This window comes from Boleophthalmus pectinirostris, unplaced genomic scaffold (genome assembly GCF_026225935.1).
Source record: "Boleophthalmus pectinirostris isolate CB_2022bp ecotype Guang Dong unplaced genomic scaffold, ASM2622593v1 HiC_scaffold_19, whole genome shotgun sequence".
NCBI lineage: Eukaryota > Metazoa > Chordata > Actinopteri > Gobiiformes > Gobiidae > Boleophthalmus > Boleophthalmus pectinirostris.
Genome location: NW_026571140.1, coordinates 26858774 through 26885014, shown reverse-complemented (window position 1 = coordinate 26885014; position 26241 = coordinate 26858774). Strand labels below are relative to the sequence as shown.

Genomic DNA, 26241 nt, shown 5'->3' with positions numbered 1-26241 from the left:
CTCTCACTGTCAGCCTTGATGAATATGATAATCTCAGTATACTCAAAAACAAAAATAAATGTTGAATCTGAATAAATGTATGTAACCTTTTTAACATTTTATACAAATCCAAAACAAATAATTAAAGGTGCATTGTGTAACATTTCAGGTCTGTCAAATGCTATTCTCCTTTGGAAATAGTATTGCTTTGTCTGGATTCTTTCACAGTATGGTTTTAAATTAAACGTTTCTGTTTTCATGGAGACCAAACCCAACCAATTTACATGTCAGATCTGTGGAGAGGCAACCCCTCCTCACAGCTGTTTAAAGTCATACTGTGAAACATTCCAGGCAGGTCAATGAAATATCCTTAGAAACAAGCAGGTGACGGACTCTCCACCAGAAAATTTTCATAATGGACCTTTAGGTTTTAAGATAATATATTTAAAATATATTTGTTTACTTAACATAAACTGTTTAAATGGAGAACCTGACATTTTCCTTTTTTGTGTGATCCATTATGAACTTCAATAGCTGTTAAATGCATTCTTAAAAGTAAAGAAAAATGGCTTTACACATAACACATAATATCACAATTGAATCTGGGATGCCATGAGCTGCCACAGCCCACAGAGGGCCATCCTAGCTAGAGAACCTTTTTGGTGTTTATTGTATACTGGTGTAAGTCATAGGATCTAGCAACACAAATAGAGCGATTTGTTCTGAATCCTGATAAGATTATTGACTTCAGAAGCAAAACATGTAAACATAAACAATATGAATCAATATTATAAGTGATTTCAAGCAAATCAATACCTGAGCACATACAGAGGATACAGACAAGAAATGCTTTGAAAAACGTATGCCTTATACTCATTGAACCATTTTAGATAATGATTTTTAGAAATGTGTCTTGCATTTTGACACAAGGAAGTAAAATTCACACTTGTCATATTTCAGTATTCAATTTGCATAATCCAGATGCCCTCCCTGGTGCAACCTCCTGTTGTCATGAATGGCCTGCCATGACTGTAAGTAGCCTTCACAAAAGCTTTAAGAGGTGATGATGTTATGTTTTAGGAATGCAACTTGATAAGTGACAACTGTCCCTGAGCTGACCCTTAAACCACGATTAGATACAATACCAGTCTGCTGTGTTTGAATTAGAGTTTCAAAATACTATGTATGGATACGTAAACCAGTGATGGAAGGTAGCTAAGTACAAATTAAAAGTACAGTGCTTGAGACTTGCTGAAATAGCTGAGACTTATTTTTAGCACATTTAATTTGAGTTAATGTCACAGCTTTGAGCAAATACACACCAATAGTTACAAAAAATAAGAAATCTGTTAAATCACCTACAATCAGCTAAAGTCTTTATCAAAATTACTACATTTCAGACTTTTTACCTGTAAAGTACATTTTCAAACAGATACTCCAGTAGTTTTACTTAAGTAGATTTGCTCATGTGATTACTTTTATTTGAGTAATCTTTTGACCGGTATCTCTACTTTCACTTAAGTGACAAAATTGAGTACTTCATCCACCACTGACCTAAACTCATAACACAGTATTCATCTCATGGAACTGTAAGAGACATTTCTATTGTTGACCCATACAGTCCTGACCCATAAACTATAAACCAAGTCCTACTCTTTATCAAATGCGTTGACCTGACCTACATTTGTAACAAAATTAAGGTTGAGAAAACATTTTAAAACAACATGCTTTATTGGCATATTTTTAAAAATGATTCAGCTTTCCTCTGCAACAAAAATAATACTTTTCTGAACAAATGACGAGATGATGGTTAACAGTGAACCACAGTGTATGTACGGTAATGTACCATGTTAACAGGCTAATGACCCTGCGCCAGTTAAGTGACAGCTTGGACAATGTAAAGTACTGACCTCATTTGACATTTGTAAACACCCTGAAAAAAAAACAGACACTTCCTCAACAATATTCTCACCTGTATTTTTTATTACAATCTGTCTGCATCATTTATATAAAATACTGATGTGAAGTTTGCCACTTATGGATTATATCTGCCCTTCGATGAAGGTTTGATTAAACTCTGAGCAGAACTGTATCAACAGTTGCATGCTTCCTTTAAACAAAGTAATACCTTTTTGACACACAAGACCAAATTGGCACTTAAATCAGATGAATAATTACTGTCCTTTGCTGCTCAAATGAGGTGTTAACAGAGTGTTATGAGGTTATGCAAATACCATACAGCAAAGTGAGCAGTGCTCTCCTAACAGTACAGTTAACAAATAGGGCACATACGCAATGTTAAAACAGGAGACCCGTTGACATAAAAACTGAACACCTCCATGGCATGTGCAGTACGCTCTGTAAAATTGTAAAAACCTAAAACAGAAAGTGTAACTCAGTGCAGTTTGTAGTTGGCAAATAATCAGCTGAAAAACAGCAAACAGTCAGTTACATGTTTCAGTAAAAATCAGGATATGATCTCTGTATTACTGTGAATGTCACTGGTATTATCATACATAAATAAATCTATTCCTATGAGTACACTTAGTGTAAAACCTGTACCAGTAACTGCTGGTGCTGAGCTCAGACATGCAGCAGATTAAAAACATCTTGTCACTGTTCACACAAAAAGCTAAATCCAAACTGAACCCATAGAAACCACGCACACAAACACTCAAACACCAGCACATTGTGTCTTTGCTCTTTGAGTGATTATACAAAGAGCACATTCAAAATGCTTCACTCTTTCACCTCATCCGCAGATTCTGACTTTGAAAGCCCAAAGCAACGGTCCATCCTCTTTGAGCCAAGCAGCCCTATTGAGGCCGGTTCAGAGCACTCATTTCCACAATGAAGTCCAGAAGCTCCCATGCGCTTTTCCTCAAGGCATGTCATGATTAAGTCTACAACAAGCTGCAGCCAGGCTCAGTAAATGTAGTCTCTTTTTGGCCCTTTCTTATAAAAATCTGGTACAAAACTTGTAGGAAACAAAATCCATCCATTGCATAAAAGAGGAACCATCATTATGTCATGACCCGTTTGGTACCACCCACAATCGGCCGTGCAAACTCCACAAAGTCGTCAATGAGGACAGGCCACGCCCCTAGAGTAAGAAGCAACACACAATACATTATTATGACAGGCTTAAATGTTATTATGTTTGATGCCATGCTTCAACTACTGCCATTATTAAGATTTTATTTTAACTTTATTTGTTATTTTTCATTAAAAAGTGCACTATGTAACTTTTTGGTTTGGGGTTTGTCACCTGCTTGTTTCTATGAATGTCACTGCTCTACCTAAAATGTTCCACACTATGACAAATCAAGTCTACTTTACATTTATTCAATTACAGGTGGTTTTATAACCCCAAAATACCTTCAAAAACAGGCATTCTGACTGCGAGCATGGTTGCTTCTCCACAAATCTGACCTGTAACTTGATTTAGTTTGGTCTCCATGAAGATAGAGACGGTTAATGTCATACTGTGAAAAGATCCAGATAAAGCAATAACATCTCCATGGCAAAAATCATTTGATGGACCCTCCACCAGAAAAGTTATACAATACACGTTTAAGAATTGATGTGACATATTTTAAAGCAACTACATCCAAGTAGCTTTCAATTGTGGAAAAGCAGAGTCTGTCTTTTTTTTAGTTTTTTTTATTTATGCTGAAGTAACTAACCTTCCTCATCATAGTTTGACATGTCGTCTGCAATCATGTTGCCAAAGTCTAAAAGGAGATTCCATGTGTCTTTAGGTATAGACCGCTTGTGATGCTCCTAAAACAGATAAAAAAAATTAATTTAGACACAATAGTACAATTCATAATATGCAAATATAAATGTAGCCACTTACAGTAAGAAATTGATTCCAGAGATCAAGAAACTTAAAACGACCTGTCAAAACTAATTTCCAGTATGCAACAGCCATGTCTAGATCTAAAACAAAAATTAGAAAAAAGTGACTGTATGTTTACACGGTGTTTGCGTTGCCACAAAATGGCTCATTATACATACCTAATCCTTTCTGACCAGGGTTCTTGGCAAAATTAAAAGTGAACTGGTAGAAATCTTTAAACTTCCCAGGATCTTTCAGCTCCTGCTCTAATCTTGGAAGAATGGCTCTGAGTTTTTCGGGACTGTCACAGCTAAAACAAAACAAAACAATTAATCAATAGTAAGGAAACTATTCTGTGATTACTTGTACTAGAGCTTAACCACAATGAAATCATTACAGATTGAATTCCGTGTTGTTGTCAGTCTTACCCCAGCTCAGTCATGCCGTCAAGAAACTCCTTCTTACTAAACTCGCACTGTGTGGCTGCTCTGAACTTCCAGGCCACGACCAGGATGCTGATACTCGCTGGATCCAGCAACAGGTCATCACAGAACTGCTGGATCCCATCAACGCCTATTTTATTTTCATCTTGAGGATCTGTAAAGACACGATAAAATGAAATACAATGCATAGATGTTGAGATGGGACAAAATCTCAAGTCATAAGACCTTGTGATATTAAAGGTTTTGCAACTCATTACACCCATAACAAAAAACTCACAAGTGAGAATGGTATTATTTTCTCAAACCTTTGTATCTGCTATAGAGCTGCTCCAGCTTCTTGCGGTCCACTGAGGTTTTCATGTATTCTTTATTAAACAGGTCAGGGTTTTGGAAGTAGTTATCTGTGGCTACTTCTAATTTCCAGTCGTTCTGTGTCAGGCAATAGATGGCTGTCCTCTCCCCCGCCTGCGTGAAGGACATGAACTGCCGAACCTTGTCCTTTTGTGATGACTTCAACTTACTCTGTGGGAACACTGCATGTTAATTTGGGGACACTGGAGAGGGGATAGGTCCCCACCCACTGCAACGTAACCAGTATTTGAACTTGCATTGGTTTTACTTCAGATAAATTGTCATTTCAAAATTCACAGGGCAGATGAACAATATAACGTTTTATATTAAACAATCATCAAAGATCCAGTAATTGACAAAATGTATGTCTCAGGCTGCACTAGCATTAAACGTTAAATCAGAAGAAAATGCCAGTTATCTGATTATTCACATCCGAAAACCGAACCAATTCTGACACAGTCCGGAGACCAAGAGCACAGGCCGGTGAGTGACCCAGTTTTAGCGTCAGGAGGGGGGCGTTTGATCTGAGACTCCAGCGTGACCCGTGGATCACAGGCGAGTTACCAAAAAGGGAAAAGTGCGTGCCCCCGTGGAGATATCCGACCTCAAAATATACACTACCTAAATGCTGTTACTATACACTGACCTCGCATTGCCACAATGTTATGGACATACATTAGCTTGACAATGCGATACCTAGCAAACAACATCACATTTTATTGCATTTTCTGCTAATACAACTAATCCAAACATCAAACTTAATACTATCTTACTACTTGCTTATTTTTTAGCAGTTATAAATGCTATTGCATTAACTAACTTTGAATTTTACGTACCATTTTACTGGCTGTTTTGACTGGAACAAGTTGATTCACTTAGCAGAAATGCGCATGCGTCAACATACCGCTATGTGAGATGGGAATTGAAGTTCTTTAGTAAAGCAACAGGCCCTTTTGACTTTGACAATCGTGGCGTGCTTAAAAGTTAGATCATTTGATAAATGTCATGCATGTTTTAAGTGCAACATGCAATTGCAAAGGACGGGCTTCACAATCCGATACCTATTATATTTTTAGCTGTTTTCTTCGTCATGCTACACAACCAAACAAACCAAACAAGTTTACAGTAGAGGACTTAAGGTAGATTTGAAACTGCACGCAATCCTGCTGTCAATCAAGACTAATGTGCATGTTACCTAACTTTAAGAAGAACATCTGAAGAAGCGAGAACAAGACCTTTGCAATTCGTATGAACAAGCTAGCGAAACTAATCATCTAAAAACTACAACTCCCATATCTCGGCGTTTAGGTTAAGATGTTTCGGAAGTACCGATAAGAAGTTATATCTGATTGCCTGACGTACTCGACAATTTCAAATTCTAGCAAACTGAACATACCATAAAAATGTTTTCGTATATAGAACAAGGTCTTGTCACCGTATTATGTATTTAACAACGCTGCTTCGGCTAATGTTAGCAAAGAGCTGCTTGTGGGTTATGGGAGTGTGTGGATTCAGCTGGCTGTAGCTGGTCTGACAGCTCTCAGTACATTTCAGAGCTAACTATCAACCTTTAGCAATCCTGCATAAAAATAATAAACCCAGTGTAGTTCATCGTACTAGTAAATGTACATACCCGCTGGAGGAGGTAGTGTATGTTTAGAGGTGGGACCGGACCTGAAGTTGGTAGCTAAAGTCTCTCCTGCACCGTCGTGTGTTGGAGCTATGTGGCAGAGGAGGAGGGGTGTCCGTGTTGCTACTAGTGTACAACAGCGTAATTGTTCCTTTCCGCAAATGTGAAGTCGAGTCCAAATCGGGGACAGCGTTTTTATCTCTCAGGCAAGTTTCTTTTTTGATAGTGTGAGGATCCTCTGTGTTGTCTTTGCCGTGACTAGCCAAAATTAATTTCTGAGATGTCTTAAAACTACATTAGCTTCGGCTCTAGTGCCATACTGTAATTTAAGGATCAGTTGACCTATTGACAATTATACAATGAATGAATAGCTTAATCCGTGTTCATGAAATGTCATGTGTTACCACAGAACCCCATTCACCTTTAGGTCTACAATGTAAGCTACACCAAATTGTTACATATTACACTGGACATTATTTGAACTATGAATGCTGTAACAACATCTAAGAAACTACTCATTCCAATACTGTCATTAGATTTATCATATATGCTTTAATTAAATTACAAATTGTAGAGTAAAGTTTGTTAGGTTTGTGTGTGCTCCTCAGATGCCAGGTTTCAAACAGAGCTGCCATTGATTTCACCAACAGCAGTGGCTGCAGTCCAGTCCCAGGATGAACCGAGCAACTCAGAAATATGGAAACTACACATCACTGTGATTAACTCATGTTCTCAAGAGTACTCTGCTGTGAAGTAAGTAATGTCATTGAGATACTGTAGAGAAGGTTTCATTTGGACTCCAACAGGACTGTTTTTGCTATCAAAAACAGTCCTGGACAAATGAAGGATTACACTGTTTTATTTAGAAACTGCTGGTGTATGCGTAATAAAGTATTGGATGTGAACTTAATAATTAAAAAGATGCTGACATAGCTTGTGTACAACTGTTATGGTAGACACTGACCCCGACAGATCTGCATGCACATTGTTTTAAAGCTAGTACAACCACACCCAACACCTCTTCAGATGAGGGAGGTGCTTAATCCAATGAGTCTGATCTTTCATCCTGCTCTGAATGCTACTTTTCATTGTATAATATTTTCTTTTAATGTTTGCTTAATTTCCTGCAGTGTTTAGAACCACAGCCTGTAGTGTAACCAGGACTGATGTTTTGGATGCAGTTTTTGTGTTGGCTGCTGTGCCTTGGCCTGGCAAAGGCACTGGCTACAATACCCAAGGACCAGGTGGCACAACATGTCCTTAAGCTCTATCAGTCCAATGGGGCGCTCCATGGCCAAAGCTGGGTGGCCAACAACTGCAAACGTCTGGTTGGCCTCCTGCATCAGAAGAGTGTGGCAGTGAAAAAGCTGTCTGCTGCAGCCAAAGCGGTCGAACGAGACCAGACTCTCTCAGAGGATGAAAGGCATTTCAGGGTGAAGCCAGCATTGTTTTCATACCATTATCTCCACTGAATGTTGTGTATTTTATGACTCATTTAAAGTGAATGCTTTTCAGACTCTTCTCAATACTGACCTATAGTTACGAAATAGTGTTACATTCACATCTAAAAGGTTTACCATGGATCCTTTTTCCTTTTCACAGGTTCATACACTGGAGGTTTTCCAGAAGGAGCTCAATGAAAGCGAACACCTTGTGTTCCAGGCAGTGCACAGCCTGCAGAGGGCGCTGCAGGGCGACTACAAAGATGTGGTCAATATGAAGGAGAGCAGCAGACAGAGGCTGGAGGCCCTTAGAGAGGCAGCTATAAAGGTGAGATTAATTTATGTAGTTTACAACTGGTGTTATAAAACATAAATAATCTTTAAACTTCAAAGCATCTTACCTTATGATACAGCTATAAAGTTATCTTTACAAATGTTGTAATGCCTTTTGGTTTTTTGCAGGAGGAGCAGGAGTATGTGGAGCTTGTGGCAGCTGAGAAGCACCAACAGGAAGCTCTGAAAAATGCTTTGACCCGAAACAAAACTCTGTCCATTTTAGACGAGATTCTGGAAGATGTGAAAAAGGCAGCTGACCGACTTGAGGAAGAGATTGAAGAACATGCGTTTGATAACAACAAACAGGTCTATAATAGTTTGTCTTATATATTTTTAAATCTTCAATCCTGAACAAACCTCCTCACCTATTGTGCTTAGGTGGTAGGAGTGAACGTTGAGGCTGTGCTAAGAGTGGAGGAGGATGAGGAAAATGGAGGAAAGAGAAAAAACAAATCAAAGAAAAGAGAGGTGGAGGATGATCTGGGACTGAGCATGCTCATAGACTCTCAGAACAACCAGTATGTCCTCACAAAACCACGGGACTCCACCATGCCCCGGGCTGATCATCACTTCATTAAGGTAAGAGTTTTACATATATATTATAAAATTCCTCTACCATTTTCATGTATAAATTTATTAATGTAATACATTTGCCCCTGGTTTATTTTTATTTTATTCATTTCAAAATGTTAGGACCTGGTTTCCATAGTGATGTTGTCTTTGCCTTGTGGGTGGGTCTGCACTTTGGTCAGTCTCCCTCCGATGTTTGGATATATTGTTTGTGGTGTTCTGCTGGGTCCCTCGTGCCTCAATAGCATCAAGGTCTGTATTTTAATTATACTGTAAATTTCATAACAACAATGCAATTAAATATAGTATTGTGTTTTCACTGTGTTTTAGTCCATGGTCCAAGTGGAGACTTTGGGAGAGCTTGGTGTGTTTTTCACTCTTTTTGTAGTGGGACTAGAGTTCTCCCCAGAGCGACTTCGTAAGGTAACAACATGCTGTCAAATAGAGTATCACATAGACTGTATACATAAATGGACACAGTTAATGCACTAGCTGCCGCGTTCCAAATAGGACAGTTGCATGTGGGCGCTTCCGACTCCTACTGACCCTGGCTCCCATTGACTTACATATACTGCCGCCTCTCTCTCTCAGTAACTGTGACCCTTTTTCGTCTGGATTTTGGTCTTAAAATGTTTGTATTAATTAAATTCGCCCCTCTAACTGCTGGCATCGCAAGCTTCATTTGAGTGGCGCCGAAAGCTAGAAGTGATGTCACACTCACTTAGTCTGTTTTTATAAGTCTATGGAGTATCATTATATCGAAGATGTTCATATCTGAAGAATGTAGGAATGTATGATCAAGGTACTTTTTTCTAAATAAACACACATGAGTTAGACAAGTTTAATACCATAAGGGTTAGGGTTAGGGTTAGAGATTCTAGGGAAATATAAATATAAAATCTCCATGGAGGTGGACCAGAAAAGCAGCATAGTGCACCTTTAAGGTATTTATTGTAGAAAAAAAACATTAAAATAATGTGTTTGAGCTAAAATATGCATTGATACTTTTTAATTATACAAGATTATAAAAAATGATAAATGTACCATGTGCTATAATTTTTTTCTCTGTGTAGGTGTGGAAGACCTCAGTGCAGGGCTCTTGTTACTTGAGTCTGCTGATGGTGGGCTCTGGTTTGTTGTGGGGACAAGTCCTGAAGATTCGGACCACTCAGACTGTCTTCATCTCCACCTGTTTGTCCCTCTCCAGCACCCCTCTAGTGTCTCGCTTCTTAGGAGGAGCTAGGGGAGACAAAGAGGGTATGTACTGTATGTGTTTTGTCTATGCATAAAATAGTAAAGTTCTGATAGTTAATAGCTATTCATAGAGTTAATCAAAGTTAATCAACAGAAAATTAAATTCTGTCAACTGGACAAAATGTTTTTTTTGTTTTTTTTTCATTTTCTTTTGTGATTTAACCTACCTGGAGAAGTGGACTTTTTACAAAGACAAGTTAGTCATAGTATTATAGTCATAGTTATATAAAGCTATTTATTATGATTTATTAGGCTAGTCAACCAAGAAAGAAGCCACATGTAACAAAGTGATTAATAAGTACTTGCAAAAATGAGTTCCCTTGACATGTATTTTTCATTCATAACCTATATTTAACAAGTTCAGTAAAGGGGCAAATTATAGCTCTTCTTTCTTCTCTTCTATTGAAATTTGATAATATATGTCAGTTGTGAAAATGTACTATTTGTATGGATGAAAGGTGTTGATATAAGTCTGTTGTGTTGAAGGCGACTCAGATTACAGCAGTGTTCTTCTGGGGATGTTGGTTATGCAGGATGTTCAGCTCGGCCTCTTCATTGCTGTCATGCCCACTTTAATCCAGGCCCAGAGTGGAGACTTGGACAGGTCAGTCTTTTGTTTTTTAAATCCAATAATCGATAACTAAAATATTATGTTTATGTTTTACCTTTAGTTTGTATTGTCTATTTGCTTTTAGACTGAATTACCTTTCTCTGTATTTACTTTAATCATACAAACATAGTAAATAAATCTATAATTTTTATTTAATCCAAGTTTCTATGAATAATGTTGCACATCTTAGTATGTAGAAAGAACTATGTAGACAAAATGAACCCTTCTTCCTTCCACAGTTTGCTGCTTGGTGGACTGCGTGTGCTTTACCTCTTGGCCCAGGTCTTGGTGTCTTTGGCGGCTGTGTTACTGTTGTGTCTCCTGTTAAAATCCTCCATCATCGGACCTTTTTACAAGAAGCTGCACCACGAGAGTAAAGGAAACAAGGAGATCCTGGTGCTGGGAATGACTGCCTTTGTCTTTTTTATGTTAACGGTATGTGCTCATCACATGGCCATTATGCACTTCATTTAAATGGTTAATTTTAGCATTAGCCAAGCCAAATTGTTGATGTAGCATAATCTCACCAAGTTGAAAATTTTAATTTAAACCAGATTTATTTAAATTTGACTTAATGTTACTTGTGTGTTTTCTGCAGGTGACGGAGTTTCTGAGTGTCTCCATGGAGCTGGGCTGTTTCCTGGCTGGAGCTCTGCTGTCGACTCAGGGTCACATGGTCACGTCTGAGGTCATGGGCTGTATCGAACCCATCAGAGACTTCCTCGCCATCATCTTCTTTGCTTCCATTGGTTAGTGATAGTAATATTAAATACAAATTTCTTACTCAAGAGACACTATTCCTGCTAAAGTTTTATTATTTTTCATTTGACCCAGTATTACATTTCACCTTAAGTACTGCAATTAATGGTTATTTCATTTAATCTATTTGCATTCATTGTTTCTGACACATTCTTAGACCAATCAAGAATCAATCTCCCCTACCCGTATGCCAATTCAACTGTAATTTGAAGATTTTAGCAGGATTTGTCAAGATCCAATTCCTGTACTGCTTTATTATTCTTTCAACCAAAAAATATTGCTTTTGAACCACTTAGTAATATGATTATGGAGCATTAATTTGTCTTCTTCTGTAACTAATTGTTGTTTCTTAATATTTTAGGTCTTCATGTATTTCCAACATTTGTGCTGTATGAGCTGACTATACTACTAGTGCTGACCCTGTCCCTGGTGATTATGAAGGTACTCTTAAACTTTATATTTTTTTCTCTAAAGCATTAATTAAAGCATTCATCATTCTTAACACTTTTTTCATCATCTTCTACAGTTTGTCATGGCGGTTACAGTGCTATCAGCCATCTTGCCTCCTGGCTCCCGACACATACGCTGGATAGTTTCAGCGGGTTTGGCGCAGGTCAGCGAGTTTTCCTTTGTTTTGGGGAGCCGTGCCAGACGAGCAGGAATCATCTCCAGAGAGGTCAGTGTATTTATATTTTCTCATAAAACTGTGAAGCAGCCTTTAGGATTTAGAGAGGCACTTGATGTCATATAATCTCATAACTACACCCACTGGAATCATGTTTTTTAGTATTTATATTCAAGCATTAATTTATTTATCTCTCTTACTGGAAACAGAGGACAAATATTTCTATATATTAAAACATACTTATGTATATATTTCTATACCAAATAAATAAAACACAACAATATTTACATAGAACCTGAACAACCTTTTGTTAAGGACCAGTTGGAGAGAAATTATAAGTAGTACATATCAAAATAATGCACTTGGTCATCTTACAAAAACACATTGTAAGCTTGATAGAATAATACTTGTTTGTGTTCAGATCTACCTCCTCGTGCTGAGCGTCACTACTCTGAGTCAGCTCCTAGCTCCTGTCCTCTGGCGAGCCACCACTCACATCTGGGTCACACGAGCTGAACGCAAAACTGTCACGTGACAAAAATGTATTCATATCCAAAAATGGTACAAAGGATGAAGTGCACAAGCCTCGTAAACGGGACTGGTTTGTATCTTAGAAAAACCTGAATGAAAGTGTTATAAAATGGACCATATTTAATCTTTCTGTGCCTCAAACAGACACTACATTGCCTTGTTTATTTATATATTTGTATTATAATATTTAGAGCAGTGAAGCACATGAGATTCTGGCATTTTTAATGTATGTTTAAAAGGCCTGTACATGACTTTGAACCTTTTGTGAAGAAGAAAAAACCTGGATGAACTGTTAGCCCACTTACTTTTTTCACTCTCATGAAGAAACAACTGTCTGAGGTAGTCACTGACTGTTTTTTCATCCAGGAACATTACTTAGTGGTTAAAATTGTTCATTCCTCACTGTTACTTTGTTTTAGTTCTTATCCAACAAAAAAGCCATGTATAGGCAATATCATTCAGTTTACCTTTTTTCTCAAATAGCTGCTGTTTAGTTCACTGTATGGAGTAAAGGGTGTCTTCTTGAACTGGAAGAGATAAAAGTTTGGCAAGTTTTGGTAAAGTTATGCTCTTTAAGATGTTTATTTATTGATTAGTTACTGCTTTCAGTTTTACTGGCTTGTATTTATTTGTCATGGACCAAATCGTAAAGTACTGACTGTTTCTTACTGTTTCTTTTTCGCAATTTGCACATTGTATGGACAGTAGTTATTTTTTTAACCCCAAATCTCTTGTTAACATTTCCCATGTATTGCATTATATGTATTTATAATGATACATTTTTTTGAGAAAATGAGCGAAGACAAATAATAATATAATGATATATAAATGATTTGATTACAGTGTTCCTTGGTGACTGTTTCTGAGTAGAATTTCTTACAAATATCTTTTTTTTTTTATTTTGTGCAATCAGTGGAAGAACTTTATGAAGAAAATAGTGTATGGAGGTGCAAACATTGTATTTTACTGGTACATTTATTCATGCAGTTCATTTGAAACACTGTAAGTCTCATATTTTTTTTCATACAAGCCTGTGTCTGAAATCTCCTCCTCTGTCTCGTATCAATAACGTCAAGTGATCCTATCTCTGCTGTCTCTTCATGGTTTACACACTGTACTGTTAGTGAATGGGTGACTGTAACAGTGCATTTTAAGCACAGCAAAATAATTTATTCAAAATGTAAAACTAAATCATATTTTTATTAAAACTGTGAAATGTTTGTTTTATACCCACACATAATTATTTCATGTAATTGCTATTGCAGGTCATTTACATATTTACCTATTGTCTAAATATGATGGAGTATGTGATGAACACCAGCCTATAAAACACACCTATGAGAAAAAGACTTGTGCACTGGGCATTCTGACATTATTCTATGTGATTAACCTCCATCAATTTCTGTTTGCTCCTTGGATAACTTTTCATAGTGATCTCTAGGTCCAAAAAGGAACATCCCACAGACACTATATTCTTTTCGAGAGGCTCTGAACCAGTCTCCTTGTAATTCCAATGGAAAATAATTTTTCTGAAAATCTTACCATTATTTACAATATTCACTTGCGTTATGTTAATACATTTTCCTAGTGGTGCCATGATATAAACTTGCTGTGACTCTTGCACATGTACAACAAAATAAGGCCCAATAAGGACTAAACTGAGACTAAACCTAAAAAAAAAAAACTAAACCTGGATTAGACCAAGGCTAAACAAGGACTAGAACAGCACCAAAACCAAAATCTACATCAGGATGTACAATCTCTGGGCCCAAACCACCACTAAATAAGTGTAAATGTGAACACACTCTATTAATTTGGTTCAATCCAATCAGTAGTCTTTAACTCTTTACCTGAAAATTTACACTTCTCTTTACTCTTTTTTTCATGACATCAATAATAAGCTGCTTAGAAATGATTCTAAATTGCCTTATGTGTTGGTTGCTGTGTCCTACGCAGTGGTGGAGTAGTAAAGTACTGTATAAGTAAGTGAGTATAAATTTTAGGTATCTGTACTTTATTTAAGTAGATTTTCAAGCGGATAATTTTTACTTTTACTTCACTACATTTGAGAGAAGGTATCTGTACTTTCTACGCCACTGGACTGTAAATTAAAAGTTTTTTTTGTTATTTATTATTGACTTGCTGAAAAGCCTGAGGGGTTTATTTTTTACACATTTGTAGTTTGAACAAACAAAAATATACAAATAAAAACAGCTATAACAAAATTAAGCATAAATCATTATATTTGAAGCTTTGTTAGTTCTCAAAATCTGCATTACGTTTACTTTTTAAACTGGTACTTTAATACTTTTACTTAAGTAGATTTTTTCTGTGATACTTTTACTTTTACTTAAGTATTTTTTGCACTGGTTTCTGTAGTTTTATTTAAGTAACAACACTGAGTACTTCTTCTTCCAGCGCTGGTCCCGTGTCTGAGTGAGTTCACATGCGGGTACACATGAACACTTTAAGCTGATCAAACCAAACTGCTCCATCAGCGCATTCATGAGAAACCTCCTCATCCTATTACAGAGCACTGGGAAACTCTGAGGCACTCTGCTTGCCTGGATTGTCCCACAGTACGGCATACATATATCTTTTGTTTAGTTAGAGGTGCACTATGTACCATCTCCATGAAGAAAAGCATCTGACGGGCCCTCCACATGAAAAATGACACGATGCACCTTTAATTGTAGGTGCTTTTGTTACATCACCTTTCCACACATCTTACCTGAAGCTTGGCCTGGTGGATCTGCCTGTCTCCATGGAAATAAATAAGTTTAATGCCATACTGTGAAACATTCTAGACATTCCAGTTATTTGTGTTAACAGTATGTTTGAAAGACACAGTGTCACAATGCTAATGCATGCAAAGCCCATTTAATCCAGAATCGAAGGAAGAATCAACAACTTTTTTTTACTTTATTAAAATAATTTAGACAAAGTTTATTTTAAGATTTATAAGTTTGCAGTTTGTCACATTGTGTAACTGGCACAAAACTGACAACATTGTGAAAAACAGACCTAATATAATAGTTAGGGGAAATGTCTTTTAATGCACGTAATTTTCATATAATTTCTTAGCATTATATTAAATTTAAAACACGCATCGTTTAACTTTAGATATGCAGTATTTATCTTAATTTCATAGTTACATTTACAATAATTGAGTATTTAACTTTCTGCACTAAGATCGAAGACCACCTTTCCTTCGTAGGGGTCGTGGATGTTTTGATAGCTGATCACATCGGAGACCACTCTGCACTCGATCTTGGCCTCTTTCTCCTTCACCAAGTTGAACCGAACTGCCACCAGTGGGTTTACATAGTTGGGCTGCAAAAAAAAAACATAAATATAGTATGTTCATTATTAAAGGTGTATTGAGTAACTTTTCTGGTAGAGGATCAAAGTCAGATGCTTTTTCATATGGGGATGTTATAGCTTTCTCTGGAATGTTTCACAGTATGGTATTAAACTGTTCTGTTGTCACGGACACCAAACCAAGACCAAGTTATAGCTTATATCTGTGGAGAGGCAACCCCACTTAAAGTCAGAATGGCATTTTTAAGCTATAAAACCTGTAATTTAATAACTGTAGGTAGAGCTGTTTAATGTCATACTGTGGAACATTACAGGCAGAGTGATGACATATCCATAGAAAAAGGCAGGTGACAGACCCCAAACCAAAAAGTTACATAGTGCACCTTTAATATTACTGTCATATTCATATAGTAGAAGTCTTTACCTGGGCCAGTCTGCCATAGTAAGGAAAGTAGGAAAGATCCATTGTTCCATTCTTAGGGAAGTACTCAATGTTTTCCACATTTTCCTCTCCATCCTAAAATATATATATACACAACATTTCTAAATGATTTGTGTTTTACAATAATAAATGTTGTATTGATTTGGGCAGGACTTACCAGTATGGTGCAGTTTACATACGGAGCAACCCCAGTTATATTTGAAGGCAAGAAGTTGATGATCTGTAAAAACAACATAAAAGTTACCTAAAGTTTTGTTCTTCTTTATTATATTTAGTAAAAACATGTCTGACAAGAACCAGCAACAGTTTTATAACTCAGGGGTCTCCAACCTATAGCTCAGGAGCTACCAGTAACTCTCCACCCCCATCCAAGATTTTGAAATTATACCACTGTGCTGAATAACCAAAATTTGGTTAATTATGTGCCTATTACCATTGTAAATGTATAATTTTGAATCCCAAATTTGTGCACTAATAAATGGACAATGGTTTATGTTTATTTTATTGTTTTATAATCATCTCAATTTCTTGCGGCCGCTAAAATGAGTAGCTCTCTGGCATTTTTGTTTTGTAGACACAGCTCACCGGAGGAAAAAGGTTGGAGACCCCTGCTCTAACTCATGACACCAGTCCTAAAGTATACCTACAGATTTAGAAATAAGCGAATGGACGTGGTCGGCTACAGTAGTTGTGTGGAGTGAATGAAAAATGCAATGTAAAATGCTCTGGGTGTCTTGAAAGGTACTAAATAATCTAATATTTGATTAATATTCTCATTATCCTTATTCTCAAAACTGTTTGAAAACCACTACACTGAGATGCTGTTCATTCACTGAAATCCTGTCTGTACTGACCCGGTTCATTTTGATGATAACGCAGGGCATGGAAGAGTTGTATCCAAAAGTGGGGTCTTCTAACCCAGAGCAGGGCCCGAGCATGCTCTGAGTGAAGGGGCAGGAGCATTTGGTATGATTATGACCTGTGAAATGTGACTGGATGAAGTACTTTCCTTTGGTGCAGGTGACGTTGTTCACGATTAGCTGTGTCGTGTCATTGTACGCTGCAAAAGAGTTATGAATGCACTGTGTCATTGTAAAGCAGATATTTCACTTGATGTAGCATAGATAAGAATAGTAAATCCAACTGACGTTCAAGGAAATGTCGAAGGATTGTTGCCATCTTCTTCCAACTTTTCTTGTCTGAGGAGTTGTATGAGATTTCAACTATCTCCTCCCCGTAAGTGTCAGGCCACACCATCACCCCTAAAATAATATACAGTGTAATATGGTTGGTTATTGGGACATGTGGATTGTCAAAGTTAATGTGACTTAGTGTGGCATTACCTGGAGATTTGAGTCGATCTTGATAGTCAGGCGCGTATGGGGATAAAGTGTACATGAGCACGTAGATGGCCAGAGAGAAGAGAGCGGTCATCACAATGTAGAAGGCCACATAGTACAAGCTGATGTAGACTGTAAAAGGTAAAGATGACAATTATAATTATTTAAAAAAACTATTACAGTATTTTTTACTATTTTCTATTACTTTATACTTTACTTTATTTATTGGATCCCCATGAATCTTTACTGGGGTAAAGACTATTTTTCCTGGGGTCCAATTTGGAACAATTTATAATAAAATTGTTAAATCAGGAGCAGAGACTTGGATGCAAATGAGTCATTTGGTTATTACGTTTAATTTGACATGAACTTCACTCAAAAAAAGATTTTTTAGACATTTAGGTTGAGCCAAAGCAAATATAGATTGGAAGATTAAAAGACACACTTATTTGAAGGTGTGCGATGTCATTTTTCTAGTGGAACATGGAGATGTTATTTCCAACAGCATTGAATTAAACATTTTCCATGGCAATAACCAGGCCATGTTACAGTCCAGATCTGTGGAGAGGCGAACCATCTCACAGTAAGAATAGGACAAGTCAAGTCATAGCTCATATAATTCATTTTTAAAAATCTACTTTTTGTTTAGAACCAGCATTGATGCTTTAGAGTTAAAAACATAGTTCCTACCCCATTTCACAGGTGTCCTCCCCATGAAAGTCCCATTGTCGGAGTTCCAGACAAAGTGACCAAAATCCTCGCAGCGCTGCCCACAGGTTCGCTTCTCCTTCAGTGTTGCCATGCTGACTCTCTCTGCTCCTTCAGTGCCTCCGAGGTAGAATTTGAGCACTTATTTCTTAGCTTCTCCCAAAATTTCCCAGCTCTAATAAATAATCTTTCATTTCATTTTCTCATAGTTGAAGTACTGTGTTCTCCCCAGAAGTCCTCCGGAGAGTGAGGAGTGTTATCAGATTCAGACTTTATATGGGCAGATAAGTGTTCTGTGGTCTCTTAACTGTAAAGTAAACTTTCGCCATCAACATCGATGTCCCAGGCACCTTGAGGAAACCTTTTAACAGAAGTGGATGACTGATTTGAGATTTTATGCCTTTGTTGCGTCAATGCACGTGCAAACCTGGGTGAAAGTCATTTAAATAAAGTTTGGGTCATGCCATTAACAGTTTAACGTTAGTTTAAAGATGCACTGTATAACTTTTCTGATGCAGGGTCTGGTGACTTCTGTATCAAGATTAGCTTTGCCTATGCTTTAGTATGGCTTTAAAAGTTGCATTTCTTCTTTATGTTTAATGCCATACAGTGGAACATTCCATGGAAAGAAATAACATCTAAATGGGTACACCAAAACAGTGGCAAACCTATTTGAAAATTTACAAAGTTGATCTTTATAAAACTTTACATTAAACATTAAACATTTGACTATGTTTAAATCCAGGCTCAAAATGATTCTGTATAGCTGTGGATGACTGAAATGTTTATATTCTGCGCTCTTCTCTTATAAAGTAAATTTTATGATGATTATTTATGTTTTGATTTGTTTGTATTGTGATTTCTTTCTTGTTCTATAAACCACTTTGAATTATTTTGCTCCTTTGTACCTCGCCTTGCCTATGAGGAGAGGAGTCGACGGGGGGACAAAGGTATCTATTGCCCCAAAGTCTTAAAGGCCCAGAAATGAAACCTCAGCTTATTAATTTACCGTATATTAGAGAGGGGGCCCATGTGAACCTTGTTGCCTCAGGCCTGCAAATTTCTGTTGACGGGCCTGATTATGAGGGTAAATCTCTACCAAAATTAAAACGAGTGAGTCTTCTCCATTGGTTCTCTGCTATGGCATTTCTTTGAGACTCCATTAACCCAACCGCGTCATGACATGGGTGAGCTGCAGCGGATCAGCTTTATAGAGGGGATAAGTCCCTGTGGAGAAAGCTGATGAGACAGGCAGAAACGCATATTTGTTCCACAGACGTCTCTCAGGTCTATCTATTGAGTTTCTATGCACATGACAGAGTCTACTTGAGAAAACTTCAAATATTTAAGCTTTTATTAATTCTCATCTTTTAAATTGAGTTTGACAGCGTGTTAGCATGGATATAGGTGGCCTCACTACTGTGGTTGCCAACTCCGCTTACATTTCAGCCCGTGGAAGTTTTGATGGTAGCACCAACCCTGCTGCCAATCGGGACAAGAGGTACCACTCGCGCCTCAAGTTGCCCCATATTACAGTCTGCGAGGGTCTTAGAGAGACATTGGACTTGGGTTTTCAATCTGTGTGTGTGGATCAACCAATTGGCAAGAAGCTTTTCCAGGAGTTTTTGGATTCTGCTCCGGAGTACAAGGGCCCCTGTCGTCTATGGAAAGATATAGAGGAGTACAACTTGGCAGAAGATGATGAGCGTGTACAGAAAGCGAGTAAGATCCTGTCCCGTTACATGGAACCAAATGCAAAGTATTTCTGCCCCTTTTTACCTGAAAATGGGATCACGAAAGTCAAAGAGAAGCACAAGGAGGCAGGAGATGAGCTGTTCAATGAGACAATGGACAGTGTAATGGACTTCCTGAAGGAGGTGCCATACACGTTCTTCTTGGAGAGCATGTTCCTCAAGAGGTTCCTCCAGTGGAAGTGGCTGGAGATGCAGCCTGTGGATGAGGACTGGTTTGTGGACTTCAGAGTTCTGGGGAAAGGAGGCTTTGGAGAGGTGTCTGCGTGTCAGATGAAGGCGACGGGTAAACTGTACGCCTGCAAGAAACTCAACAAGAAGAGGCTGAAGAAGAGGAAAGGCTATGAGGTACGGATAACACTGAAGATGCAATGCACAATACAATACAATATATTGGTTGTTTCTGAGATGGGGGCAGGAGGCAATTTTTTGTGTGTTTGCTGCATTGTATTGTATAGAAAAAGAAAGTCCTAAAATGAAAATTCACATTACCCCATATCTGTACATGCACATTATTCATGGCACCCATCTGCAGCCAATCAATGACTGCTATGATACAGATTTTCAGAGGGTGACCAGATTTTCAAAATCAAAAACTGGGACAATCCCAGTTTGGAATGGTTGGTAATAATAAAATTGTAAAAAGAGTGCGTACTTAAGGAACATTGTTCTGCTGTACCATGTAGACCAGTATAGTCATATTTTCTTTGTGTTTTGGTCATTTTTAAGCAGCTTTTCTGTATTTCACCTAAACAAATTACATTTTATGCCTCTCTTTACTGTTGGCAGGTATCAAATTTGTCAAAAAAACAACAACACGGACATCAGGGGCATTTTTTGTATAAAACTGGGACAAATCAATGGTTTTGTATAAATCTGTTGGGACAGGGGACACAGGACTCAAAACTGGGACTGTCCTGGGTAAATAGGGTCATCTGGTCACCCTACAGTATCACTAGCTGCCAGTATGGATTGCCTGCCCCATTCAAAACATGCATAAAAAAGGAACACTCACAGACTGAAATTGTAGCCTAACTTCAAATATTCCCATGGGTCCTGTTTTTTGTATTTATTTTAGCAAAGATGATACATGTTTGGACTTAACTATATATCAAATGATAGCCTACTGTTCTTGTATCAAAAATACTCACCTAAACTTTGTGATCCACACTATAAAAACTGTAGATGCCAGTTGTACGTAGCCCTATAGCAGTTTGAAGAAAGAAAACATCTTGCTATATTGGCCTAGCTCCTTAATTTTATTGAAGACCCGTGTTGTTCCTGTGTTGTCCTGTAGGGGGCGATAGTGGAGAAGAGGGTCCTGGCCCGGGTTCACAGCAGGTTCATCGTGTCTCTGGCCTATGCCTTTCAGTCCAAAACAGAGCTGTGTCTGGTCATGACCATCATGAACGGGGGAGACCTCAGGTGAGACATCACAGAGTGCAGGTCATACAGGTTTTTGTCCACGTGCTCACGAAATAAACTTATTTTTATGGCTGTGCAAAATGAAAATGTGCTTACAAGTAAAATGTTGAGAGCAGAAAACAAGGTTACTCAGTGGTAGTAGCCTGAAAGAGATGCATGTCAATTATTTAAAATCAAATTGCTTTACATTTGAATCTTAATCAGACAGAAAACTAAAAGAGTAAATTGTGTATGCAGACCTTGAAACCATAGGAAAACTTCTTTAACAAATATCAAATATATAAAATATATAGGACAACACCCCTTTTTGCCCCCCTTCATTTCTGGTTGGAGCAACCTTTTGTTTTATTCTAAAGACAATAACCAAATGTATTTGTCTGCGGTGTCTTTCTCTGTGATATTTTCCAGGTATCACATCTATAATGTGGATGAGAATAACCCAGGCTTTGACGAGCCCAGAGCCTGTTACTATGCAGCTCAGATCATTCAGGGTCTGGAGCATCTGCACCAGAAGAGAATTGTCTACAGAGACCTCAAACCAGAGAACGTGCTGCTGGACAATCAAGGTCTGAGCGTCATAGAAACTCCCACCATAAGATCAATACACAACATATTCAGATAATTGTATCTAAACATATTATCTGAGCTTTTTGCTTCACTTGCTTTGGCATAACAAACTATTGGACCAGAACCAGTTGTCGGCGGCTGCACTATATAACCTTTCCGTGGGTAAAGGTCTGCCCCCTACTGTCTCCATGGAGATGTTTTGATTGAAATGTTCTAAAATTTTTCACATAATGGCATTAAATGTATCTATCGTCTCCACGGAGGCAAGCAGATAACGACACAATGCCAAACAGGTTGAATCTATGGAAAGCTGACCTCTCCTACAGTAAGATATTATTTTTAGGTGACTGATGGTTTTTATTCCTTCACCTAATTGTCTCAATGCAGATAGATACGGTTAATGCCATACTGTGGAACATTTCAGGCACAAGGTAAAGCATCTCATTGAAGACAATCAGATGGCAGACCCTCTACCAGAAAAATTACACATTGCACTTTTAAATTTAGTTTTTTCATACCAATTATTTACAGAAGTTGCCGCTTGTTTTGTCCTGCTGAAAACCTTCACAAAATGTCAGATCCATTGTGTTCAAGTGTATTAATTAAATTCACACAGTCAACTGACGTTAACTGTGGTTGTACTACCCATATTTTATCTCTAGTTTATCTCCCTTCAAGCCAAGGTCATCTAAATGATGTGTTATCAAAGCAGTGAAAAACATGGTAGTGCTGTAGATTGGATCAACATTGGTATCTCAGATTGTTTGGTGTTTGTTTTCAGGAAACGTTCGTATCTCTGACCTTGGTTTGGCTGTGGAGCTGGCAGATGACCAGACCAAAACCAAGGGCTACGCTGGAACGCCAGGTGCAATTTAATATTTATTCAACAAATGTGACAGGCCCAACTAGAAAAAACCTCTTTCCATATAATAATCTTCATATGAATTATTTTTCAAGTTGTGAATGCATTGTGTTAATATATTTTATTCCATTTTTTTATGTTTAATATAATGTTTAATCTGGCAGCCTATGGCCGCATACTGTAATAAAGACAGCAAAAAGGAGCATTATGTAACTTTTCATTGAGGGTCTGCTACCTGCTTATCTCATGGAATCTTACTGCTTTGCCTGGTATATTACACAATATAACTTTAAACCTATCAGGAGACAAGCATTAGCACCACCAAACCAGGTTACAAGTCAGATTTGTGGAGAGAACTCACTCACACACATTTCTGTAGCTCCTCCTTGAAACCACATTGTTGTATTATAGTTCTTTTTATAATATCTAATTTCATGTGTCCTATTTTCAGGTTTTATGGCCCCGGAGCTGCTCAAAGGAGAGGAATACGATTACTCTGTGGACTACTTCACTTTGGGAGTGACTCTGTACGAGTTCATAGCCGCTAAAGGACCCTTCAGGACCCGAGGAGAGAAGGTCAGATTTGAATAGGGCTGTGTGATTAAGAGAATTTAGTTATCGTGGGTTTACAATTATGACCTCACTCAATACAAAAATGTGTAGTCATAATCACAAAACTGTACTAAAAGATGAGTACTAGGCAGTTTATTTTTTCCAATGGGCTAATCTGTGACATTACATAAATAATTATGTAATATAATTACAAAAACACAAAAAAAAATCCACTTCTGTCTTTTTAAAGCTGCTTTGTTGACAACTTTTCAAATGCTCTGTACACAAAGTCAGTGTTACCCTCTTGTGGTTGCTTTTTGAAATTACATCTGATGATTACAGATTCTTTTTCTTTCCACAAATGCAAACTGATTTACAGGCCAATAATTGGTAAATACAACAATGTGATTTAACTGATCAAAAAAAAGCCATTGTCATGCGCTTATCAATACATGGTGTGTAAATTGTAATTCATTATGTACAGGGTAGCCGTGGGTTTTAAAAGTCTAAAATTATATTGTCCAAATCTTATTTTTTCACAAATGTCTTCAATTTCATTAGCATATTTTTCTGTATACCCAACCGGTCTGTAGTACAATGTTAAATGGAGGGAGAGAAAAAAAAAACAATGTGAAATCACATGAATGAACGTCTAATTTGGAGTATATGCAAACAATACTTTGGTTTGTGGCGCCGGCGGCAATGAGTCAAGAGTCAGTGCAGTGGAGGAGGATGTTGGATGGATCTTGGGGAAGTGTAGGTTTAGTCCACAGTGGCTCTTAGATTCTAGATTTAGTACCATAGTTGGTTGATCATTATTATAGAATTGGATCTGGTGTTTTCCCCGCATAATGGGTGCGATGTTGGTCTTAATTTTCATTTAAGTGGTCTTAAAAAGGTCTTTAAAAAGGTCTTTAATTTGGGGTAGTCAAACCTGGGGATATCCTGTATGTATTACCTGATGTTAGTTACTAGAATAGCAAAATCATTTAAATAATAATCTATCATTTACATCCTTATATGTTTCCTCATTGATCCTTGACTGTCTCACATTTTTGCATTTGCAGGTGGAGAATAAGGAGGTGAAGAAGCGCATTTTAAACGATCCTGTGGTGTATCCAGAGAAGTTCAGTGAGAGTGCTCGCTCCGTCTGTGAGGCTCTGTTACACAAAGAGGTCGACAAAAGACTCGGCTTCAGGAACAACTCGTGTGATGAGCTCAGGGCCCAACCCTTTTTCAAAGACATAAACTGGAGAAAACTCAATGCAGGTGGGTTTTAAACAATAATATGATTTTTTTTTTATTCCTTCATTGTTTTACTATTTCTTGTTTTTGCTAAACTTTATATTTATACTTTATATTTTATTCCTGTAGCTCATAAAACATTTTGGTCCTGTCTCTGTTGTTGCTCTATAAATAAACTTGGATTGAGTGAACATATTTTAAAGGTGCACTATGTCACATCTGCTCAGAGTAATATTGTATGTATTTCACTGGATTAAAACACCAGTAATTGAATAAAAACAAGATTTCATGATTCTTACTCCACTAACTTTAGGTATTTTTTCATTGTCATGCGTAATTAATTTGATACTTGTAAGCGAAATATTTCCCTGTCATAGTGCTTATATTGTCTCTCTTATATTGTCTTATATTGTCAAAAGTCCTCCAGCCGTAGTAGTCCAGACCTTAACCTTCTTTCCTTTTCCAGGGATCCTTCCACCTCCTTTTGTGCCAGACTCCAAAACTGTTTACGCCAAAGACCTGGATGATGTTGGGGCGTTTTCCACAGTGAGGGGGGTGCAGCTGGATGACAAAGATAAGAGTTTCTTTGACGAGTTTTCTACTGGGAACATCTCCATCCCGTGGCAGGAGGAGATGATTGAGACAGGGATCTATGGCGAGCTCACGGTCTGGGGTCCGGGGGGCACGCTACCCAACGACCTGCGGCGAGAGTCCATCCTGGAGCAGCCCAAGTCCTCTACATGCTCTCTGTCATGAGGAAGCACTGAGCATTTTAAGTGGACTACTGGAAAAAACAAACAGGCACTTTTGTATTTTGGTGTATGTCATAGTATTTTTTTTCCCCTGCTGTGTAAAGAACTGTATAGAGCTAACAGAGATTCAAAATGATCTTTATAGTTTATTTTTCAATTCATGTCAAGTTAATAATAAGATAACAGTTGTGTCAATTAGTATAATCTTGCAACTCCATGTACCATTCTTATTATTATTACTTTTAAATGTATTTTGGTTAAGACATTGATTATGCTTTTCATATCTTCTGGTGGGACTCAGACAGCTCTTCAGTTTATTTCCCTAATTTAAAGTCAGTTTCATTCTGTCATTTCTGACCTCATTTTTGGGTAGAACTACTGTGATATTGATGTAGTCCACTTTTAGACCCAGTTTAGCCCTAGATTATACCTGAAATATTTCTATGATATGATACTTGATGGGAAGAGTTTTAGAGCCACTCTCAACTGTAATATCTTTAATAAAACCAAACCATTACTACACATTTTCCTCAGTTTTCTATACATAAATAATAATAATAATAATAATAATTGCATATTAATGTAATAATTCAAAATTAAGTTTTCAATGTGAAGTCCTAAAACATAAAAGGTTAAACCAGTGTTAAATAAAATTAAACAAACTACATGAAGAGTATTGAGGTCTGGTCAAATAAGGTGTTATAATGTCATCTCAAGTTTCTAAATTTTGCCCAATAGAGGGCGCTCTGAGGCTTCTCCCCTCAGGGCGGCAGATCCTCAGGTTTACGTACTTGTGACTGTACTACGTTAAATTTACACTTTACAGTTGTAACCTGAAGTACTAATAACCTAATTGTCAACACGATCACAAATGATACCATTAGTTCTATAGAGCAGCTCAGTGC

The 26241-nt window shown here is 37.5% G+C and overlaps 4 protein-coding genes across 6 annotated transcripts; 2 read left to right on the top strand and 2 right to left on the bottom strand.

Moving 5' to 3' along the window:
- Positions 1-1691: 1691 nt before the first annotated feature.
- Positions 1692-6401, bottom strand: dcun1d2b (DCN1, defective in cullin neddylation 1, domain containing 2b). Of its 2 annotated transcripts, none has more exons than XM_055154569.1 (7): positions 6248-6401; positions 4569-4785; positions 4249-4417; positions 4000-4130; positions 3839-3921; positions 3666-3762; positions 1692-3082 (listed from the first exon to the last, which is right to left on the bottom strand). In XM_055154569.1, exons 2-7 carry the CDS (start codon positions 4741-4743, stop codon positions 3003-3005), a joined length of 735 nt encoding a protein of 244 aa, XP_055010544.1. In that variant the 5' UTR covers positions 4744-4785; positions 6248-6401; the 3' UTR covers positions 1692-3002. The 2 variants fall into 2 exon arrangements, with proteins under 2 accessions (XP_055010544.1, XP_055010543.1); XM_055154568.1 differs by lacking the exon at positions 6248-6401 and adding an exon at positions 5451-6215.
- A 59-nt stretch (positions 6402-6460) lies between these two features.
- Positions 6461-13598, top strand: tmco3 (transmembrane and coiled-coil domains 3). Of its 2 annotated transcripts, XM_020938846.2 has the most exons (14): positions 6461-6997; positions 7375-7677; positions 7847-8014; positions 8149-8328; positions 8401-8601; positions 8716-8844; positions 8923-9015; positions 9666-9849; positions 10333-10450; positions 10696-10891; positions 11055-11205; positions 11577-11656; positions 11742-11891; positions 12262-13598. In XM_020938846.2, exons 2-14 carry the CDS (start codon positions 7411-7413, stop codon positions 12373-12375), a joined length of 2031 nt encoding a protein of 676 aa, XP_020794505.1. In that variant the 5' UTR covers positions 6461-6997; positions 7375-7410; the 3' UTR covers positions 12376-13598. The 2 variants fall into 2 exon arrangements, with proteins under 2 accessions (XP_020794505.1, XP_055010542.1); XM_055154567.1 differs by lacking the exons at positions 11577-11656; positions 11742-11891; positions 12262-13598 and adding an exon at positions 11373-11522.
- Positions 13599-15545: 1947 nt separating this feature from the next.
- On the bottom strand, positions 15546-18276 carry LOC110173092 (ATPase H+/K+ transporting subunit beta). Its single transcript, XM_020939065.2, has 7 exons — positions 18165-18276; positions 17478-17606; positions 17283-17396; positions 16989-17194; positions 16292-16354; positions 16117-16209; positions 15546-15704 (listed from the first exon to the last, which is right to left on the bottom strand). Exons 1-7 carry the CDS (start codon positions 18274-18276, stop codon positions 15546-15548), a joined length of 876 nt encoding a protein of 291 aa, XP_020794724.1.
- A 1303-nt stretch (positions 18277-19579) lies between these two features.
- grk1a (G protein-coupled receptor kinase 1 a) lies at positions 19580-25856 on the top strand. The gene is made up of 7 exons (XM_020938888.2): positions 19580-20281; positions 21231-21358; positions 21767-21924; positions 22707-22790; positions 23239-23363; positions 24407-24608; positions 25051-25856. The coding sequence occupies exons 1-7, from the start codon at positions 19580-19582 to the stop codon at positions 25338-25340; spliced, it is 1689 nt and encodes a 562-aa protein (XP_020794547.1). The 3' UTR covers positions 25341-25856.
- The last annotated feature ends 385 nt before the right edge of the window (positions 25857-26241 follow it).

Coding starts and splice junctions, on each gene's coding strand:
- LOC110173092 (XM_020939065.2), bottom strand. CDS start 18,276: ATGGCAACACTGAAGGAGAAGCGAACCTGTGGGCAGCGCTGCGAGGAT. Junction 17,397..17,477: donor AGATCGACTCAAATCTCCAG/GTAATGCCACAC, acceptor ATATTATTTTAG/GGGTGATGGTGTGGCCTGAC. Junction 16,210..16,291: donor ATGTAAACTGCACCATACTG/GTAAGTCCTGCC, acceptor TATATATTTTAG/GATGGAGAGGAAAATGTGGA.
- grk1a (XM_020938888.2), top strand. CDS start 19,580: ATGGATATAGGTGGCCTCACTACTGTGGTTGCCAACTCCGCTTACATT. Junction 21,925..22,706: donor CGTGCTGCTGGACAATCAAG/GTCTGAGCGTCA, acceptor GTTTGTTTTCAG/GAAACGTTCGTATCTCTGAC. Junction 24,609..25,050: donor CTGGAGAAAACTCAATGCAG/GTGGGTTTTAAA, acceptor TTCCTTTTCCAG/GGATCCTTCCACCTCCTTTT.
- tmco3 (XM_020938846.2), top strand. CDS start 7,411: ATGTTTTGGATGCAGTTTTTGTGTTGGCTGCTGTGCCTTGGCCTGGCA. Junction 8,845..8,922: donor CGTGCCTCAATAGCATCAAG/GTCTGTATTTTA, acceptor ACTGTGTTTTAG/TCCATGGTCCAAGTGGAGAC. Junction 9,016..9,665: donor CCCCAGAGCGACTTCGTAAG/GTAACAACATGC, acceptor TTCTCTGTGTAG/GTGTGGAAGACCTCAGTGCA.
- dcun1d2b (XM_055154568.1), bottom strand. Junction 4,418..4,568: donor GCTCTATAGCAGATACAAAG/GTTTGAGAAAAT, acceptor GTGTCTTTACAG/ATCCTCAAGATGAAAATAAA. Junction 4,131..4,248: donor GACGGCATGACTGAGCTGGG/GTAAGACTGACA, acceptor GTTTTGTTTTAG/CTGTGACAGTCCCGAAAAAC.